Raw genomic sequence first — 6,624 nt, forward strand, 5'->3', positions numbered from 1 at the left:
GGAAGGGGGATGCGGAATATGGTGGAACTCAAGGTGGTAGAAAAATGTGGCTCTTTTGATGGTTGAAATTCACCAGCTAGCTAGTGAGTTTAGATACCAGATGGACTTCAAAGGCTAGAATGAGGAGGGGTCTTTTACTCAGGAAAAGGAAATGTTTCCAAAACACCATACATGCATAAAGCCACTTTATAAGATTTCCCTAAAAAGGCCCAGCCGTCAAATAAATGCTTCTTTATTGTACCATGCAGGGGATAATTAACTATTTCATTTGTAGAGTTCATGTTTTGTGTTTATGATGTGTTTATGATGGCTTGTTTTCTTAGACAAAGAAACCCATGCACTTGGGGTCCCTGCACTGTCCATAGTGGCTTCCACTGCCAGCTCTGTGGCACTCATTCTCCTCCTCGTGGTGCTGTTTGTACTGCTGCAGCCAAAGCTGAAGTCTTTCCATCATAGCAGGTGAGTTAGTCAAGCATCCCCATGATGTCAACCTGGGACCAGTTATAAGAAGCTACTAGTTTATAGCTTCTGCTAGTCTGTATCTTTGGGAAGTAGAGAGGAGGGTACAGTTGTGTGTTAAACTCATGCATGTGCGTGGCACTGCCCTTTTTTGGTGCACATTCTTTACTTTGATTCTTTTGGGAACAGGCAAAGAAACTGAGATGTTCAAATAATATCTCAGAATGATTGCAAAATTGAGATTTGAACCTACATATCTGTTCAATCTCAAAGACATGGCTTTTCTGTCTCATCACTGTCTCTGGTGTTTCCAGCAGCATCGGCACCACTCCTGAGATGCTTTGGAGCTAAGACACAGTAATAGAAAGTACAGCCCTCTGTGTGGTGCTGATACATGCTTGTGTTTGTAAGCTACCTCTTCTTGCTCCTGGCTTCTAATCCTTAGTGCACCTCAGCTTCCCTCCTATCCTCATGTATTTGGTTTGGAGTGGGATCCTGGTCTTATCATTTTCTAGAAAGCTTCTCAGATAGTTATGATGTGCAGTGAGAATCCAGGACATGATACCATTGTGAAATTAGAAGTGGGTTTTCTTGTCTACATATTCTCCTTTTTCTCTCATAGTACATTGTTTGTTGTTTATCATCCTATACTTGGGAGATGGGGGTGGCAGATGGTGGGGCCCTGGTGGGAGTGACCCTGAGTATATCTCTGATAAGAGACTTTTTTCCTGACCTGCCTTGGCTTCTGTAGTTGCTTAACCATTATGGGTACTTCATGCCTTTGAAGAATATAGATCGTTTATATTCATTCATAGCCCTACATCAGTCATTGTCTTAGCTCTCAGGAACAGCTATCCAGACTAAACCACATTCTGTAAAATGCTCCAGATGTGACACATACAGACGTGGACTCCCCTGAAGTGAATTTCTATACAGGAATGGGATTTTCCCTTTCTCCTGTTTTGTTTGGAAGGAAGGAGGAGTAGCAATTTTTTTTTTTTTAAGATATATTTGTTAATTTTGTGAGTGCTCTATCTGCATTTACACCTACACACCAGAAGAGGGCATTAGATCCCAGTATAGATAGTTATGAGCCACTATGTGGTTGCTGGGAATTGAACTAAGGATCTCTGGAAGAATAAACTATGTTTTTAACTTCTGAGCCATCTCTCCAGCCCAGTAACAATTGTTTTTAAAGTGATATTTTGAAGGGAACTATTTATTTGAAAACAGTGAGCTATTTCCATGTCAAGACACACTGTTCTAATCTCTTTTCCATCTAAGCTAGGCAGTTTAATTTTCTCTGTAACCAGTGAATCTGTTAAAAGTAACCAGTTGATTCTTTTTTGCTTAAGTATAAAACTGATTGGGTTTGTCTGAGTACCAAATGCATGTTACAAGCACTACTTTAAAAAAATATACCAGCTGGGCAGTGGTGGCACACACCTTTAATCCCAGCACTCAGGAGGCAGAGGCAGGTAAATCTCTGAGTTCAAGGCCAGCCTGGTCTAAAAGTGAGTCCTAGAACAGCCAGGGCTACACGGAGAAACCCTGTCTTTAAAAAACAAACAAACAAAATATGTATTTTTAATTATATTTACTAGTTTTGTGAGCATATGCTATACCATGAAAAATTTACTTCCCATCCAAAAATCTCTGGTTATTTTAGGGATGCTAATTTTCTTTATTACATATATTATTTGAGTTGGGCAATATAGATTGTGTCTGCCAACTACAGGAAAAGAAATAAAGTTACCCACTGAGCAATGGTAGTATAGGCTGACATCTGACACTGTGCCTCATCCTCATCTATGTAGAGTTCTTTATTAAATTTAACCTAAATTTAGTTATATATAAGAATATATAATTACACATATCTAAGTTGGTGGGGCATCCTATTACAGAGCTGGCATGGATACTTCAAAACTGCCAAGGTCAAGGCTGGAGAGATAACTCAGCAGTTGAGAGCACTGACTACTCTTCCAGAGGTGCTGGGTTCGATTCCTAGCATCCACATGATGGCTTACAGACATCTCTAACTCCAGTTCCAAGATACCTAACACCTTATTCTGGCCCCTGAGGGTGTTGCATCCATGTGGCATACAGAACAGCCATGCACAAGATATTTTTAATTTTTTTAAATGTCTGTGTATAAAATAAAACTAGTGAATATTCTAAATTAATGGAAATGAAAGGGACAGAACAACTAGGCATAGAGTGTATGTGTCATAGTTTGGGTTACTTGCTGTGATGAAACACCATGACCAAAAGCAAGTTGGAGAAGGGTTTACACTTCCCCATCTGTCTTAGGGTTCTGTTGCTGTGAAGAGACACCATGACCAAGGCAACTCTTATAAAGGACAGCATTTAATTGGGGCTAATTTACAGTTTCAGAGGTTTAGTCCATTATCATCAAGGCAGAAAGCATGCCATGCATGCAGGCAAATGTGGTGCTGGAGAAGGAGCTGAGAGCTCTGTATCTTGATTCATAAGCACCCAGGAGAGACTGGCTTCTAAGCAGCTAGGAGGAAGGTCTCAAAGCCCACCCCCACAGTGACACACTTCCTTCAACAAGGTCATACTTACTCCAATAAGGCCATACCTCCTAATGTGCTACTCTCTGAATCAAGCATATTCAAACCACCATAACGTCCATAGTTCATCACTGAAGGAGGTCCGGAGAGGATTTCAAACAGGGCAGGAACCTGGAGACAGGAGCTGATGCAGATGGAAGATTGCTGCTTAATGGCTAGCTTAACCTACTTTCTTATAAGTAAAACCCAGCACCATCAGCCTAGGGATGACCTTCCCTCATTTTTCAAGTGGGGATCCCTTTTCTCCTATGCCTCTAGCCTGTGTTAAGTTGACATAAAATTAGTCAGCATTGTTTGTTTGATTCTGGATAAAAACAACAGAGCCACAGTGGATAAGTTTGCAGACAGTTTGGGAAGTCTGTATTATAACACACCATTGTTAAGTTTCTGGAATACAGTGTTATAGCTGCATGGGAAAAGAAGTCCTGAGGCTAATACAAATTATGGGATGGATGTGCAGTATCTAGGCTACAGTTATGACCTCAGCAGGAGTATACACCAGTGTCACCGCTAGACTATGCAGGGGGCTTTATGTAGACTTGGCCACATGTTCTTTCCTGCATTTGTGTTAAAATTCTTTTTTTAAAGGACAGATTCTTCTTATGTAGACCAGATTGTCCCAAAACTCCTATATCTGCCTCCCAAGTGCTGGGATTAAAAGCATGTGTCACAAGACCCAGCAGCATGTTCTGTTTTACTTATGTATATGGGTGTTTTGCCTACATGTATGTCTGTGCATGATATATGTGCCTGTACGTACTGAGACTAGAAGAGCATATGGGATTCCTTAGAATTGGAGTTACAGCTGGTTGAGCACTGCTGTGTGGGTACTGGGAATCAAACTCCGAGTCCTCTAGAAGAGCAGCCAGCACTCTCAACCACCGCTTTCCATCCTTTCCAACCCCAAGAACACAGTCTTTTGAAGTATGTAAAACTGGAATCAATCCCCAGTCCACTCCTTACCAGCTTTGTGACAGTTGAGCAGTTCCTTAACTCCTCTGAGCCAAGCCTGCATTTTTGGTGAATCCCTAGGTGGAAGGGTTCAGGTGAGGGTCCAGTGTACTTAGTGTTTAAAGTACCTTGTACTTACTGGCATATAATAAGTGCTGGGAAATGATGAGTTGTGTTGATACAACATCATTTATTCAACTCTGTGTTACTCAGGTTCTTCTTTTGTTTTTTTCTTTTCTGATCCAGGCGTGAACAGGGGGTTTCTGGGGATCAAGTCTCCATTATGGTGGATGGTGTCCAGGTTGCACTACCTTCATATGAGGAAGCTGTGTATGGAAGTTCTGGTCACTGCATGCCACCGGCTGATCCCAGAGTACAGATTGTTCTGTCAGAAGGGTCTGCACCTAGTGGGAGGAACATGCCGAGGGAACAGCAGCTGCAAGGCCAGGCGGCCTGCTCTTCTGCAGGTGTAGAGGACGAGGCCCCGGGCCATTCTGGGCTGTGTGAAGCCTGGGGTTCCCAGGGCTCAGAGACTGTGATGGTACATCAGGCAACCACATCTTCCTGGGTGGCCGGCTCAGGGAGCAGCCGGCCGACACACAAAGACACTGCAGATTCAGAAAACAGTGACATACAAAGCCTTTTATCCCTCACATCAGAGGAGTACACAGATGGTAAGTGGTCTTTGCTAAACACGAATTACTAGATGTTAGAATCCTTACTGGGAGTGAGGAAGCTCTGTGGGCCACTCTTAACAATTGGTGTATTTTCAGGAGGTGAGAGCTAATACAGTGTTAGCCTACAAAGTAGGACTTGGTCCTCAGAATGCCAGGTAGAGCTTTGGGCTCTTTTCATTGTTATCTGTGACTTCTGATGGCTGTCAGACTATTCATAGCCATAGGCTCTGCTAAACCAACTGGATGGGGTTCAGGGTATAGGACTGTCAAAAAGTTTTATGTTCATGAAAGGCAGAAAATAAGAGCCTGGCATGGTGGCGCGCGCCTTTAATCCCAGCACTTGGGAGGCAGAGGCTGGCGAATTTCTGAGTTCGAGGCCAGCCTGGTCTACAGAGTGAGTTCCAGGAGAGCCAGGGCTACCCAGAGAAACCCTGTCTCGAAAAACAAAAGAAAGAAAGGCAGAAAATAGGAGACCTTGGTGGTACTGCAGAGAAAACAGTAGTCGGCTTACCTTGTAGAGAAGACAGCTGCTTCATTCTACACAGAAGTATCCTGCTGGTTTCCTTGTATTGTCTATCGCAGTCAAGCTAGCAGTTAAGTGAGTGGTAGACTGTCCCCATTTTACAGATGGAAAATATGGGACCTAGTTTCACTTGTCTTTTCTCCACTGGTAATCGACAGGTGAGATTTAAAACTAAATGACTGTGGCTCTAAACTAGCATTCTTAACCTTACAGTGCCATATTGGCTCCCAGATAACTAGTTCCTTTTGTGTCAAAGTGACCATGGAGTGCAGTGGTTACCTATTGGCAGTCTTCCTTTGCCAGAGCATGGAGAGTGTAACTATAATTTGAAGCAGTCACTTTAAAGAATATCCCAGTATAGTTCCTGATTCAGACAAAACCTAGAAACTTCATGTTGACAGTAACACTCTGCCTTCATAATGCCTTTCTGAAGGAGCCCAGAGGATGGAGGCCACGTCTAACACTTTGAAATGTGTCTGTCAGTAGCTTGCCTTCTTTTCTCTTTGTTGGAGAGAGATGACAAGGGTGCTATAAGTAACTGACCCAGTTTGGATGCGGCATTCAGTTACCTCTGGACCGTTAGGCATGCATTTTATGAGATGTGGCTAAGGGCACATAGGTTCCCTGCTCTTTCTTGATGGCTACTTGTTTGTGTAGTAAACAAGTTTTTGGTTTGGGAGCTGTTGTTGTAGTTGTTGTTGTTGATGTTGATGTTTTCAGAGTCAGGGTTCCTGCATAGCCCAGGCTGGCTCAGAGACTACTATCCTGTTACCCTAGCCACAAGTGGCTGATTGCAGGTGTTACTGTGTAGCCTTGGCTATCTGAAACTCACTGTGTAAATGAGAACTGGTCTCAAAACTCCCAGAGATTGCTCTGCTTTTGCCTCTAATTAAAAGTATTCTGCTGGAATTAAAAGTATGTGCCATTACACCTGGTCTGAGCAAAACTTTTTGAAAGCCACATCTTGTGGATGAGGTTTCAGATCTGATGCAAACAGGAAGTACTCTCTCTGTTGCAAGGAGTATCAGTAGGAAAGTCAGTGAGGCCTGCACTAGAGAAATCATGGAATCAATAATTGTGGTGCTAGCCAGATATGGTGCCTCGGGCCTGCAGTCAGCATTTCAGAGGTTAAGACAAGAACCACAGTCAAGGGTAGTTTGGACTGCATAGACCCCGTCTCTCAAATACAAAAATAAGGCCAGCAAGATGACTCAGCAGGGAGAGGCGCTTGCTACCAAGCCTGATGATCTGAATTTGGTTCCCAGTCCCCACATGGTAGAATGGGAGAGCTGACTCCCAAAATTTGTTCTCTGACCTGCAGGTATAGATGCACGTCATCACATAGTTCCTGTGGCGTGTGGATGTACACATGTTAAAAGGAATGAATAAATATATAATGAAGTTTTTTTTTTTTTTTTTG

At 42.9% G+C, this 6,624-nt stretch overlaps 1 protein-coding gene across 2 annotated transcripts in view; it reads left to right on the forward strand.

Annotated features, from left to right (window-relative positions):
- The window catches only part of Susd6 (sushi domain containing 6), an 89,227-nt gene that overhangs the window by 78,177 nt on the left and 4,426 nt on the right, over window positions 1-6,624 (forward strand). For both annotated transcript variants that reach the window (XM_021179027.2, XM_021179026.1), the window contains 2 exons: window positions 324-459; window positions 4,251-4,678. In XM_021179027.2, the coding sequence (XP_021034686.1) occupies window positions 324-459; window positions 4,251-4,678 (564 nt within the window). The remainder of the gene's footprint in view (window positions 1-323; window positions 460-4,250; window positions 4,679-6,624) is intronic.

Source organism: Mus caroli, chromosome 12 (assembly GCF_900094665.2).
Source record: "Mus caroli chromosome 12, CAROLI_EIJ_v1.1, whole genome shotgun sequence".
NCBI classification, from domain to species: Eukaryota; Metazoa; Chordata; class Mammalia; order Rodentia; family Muridae; genus Mus; species Mus caroli.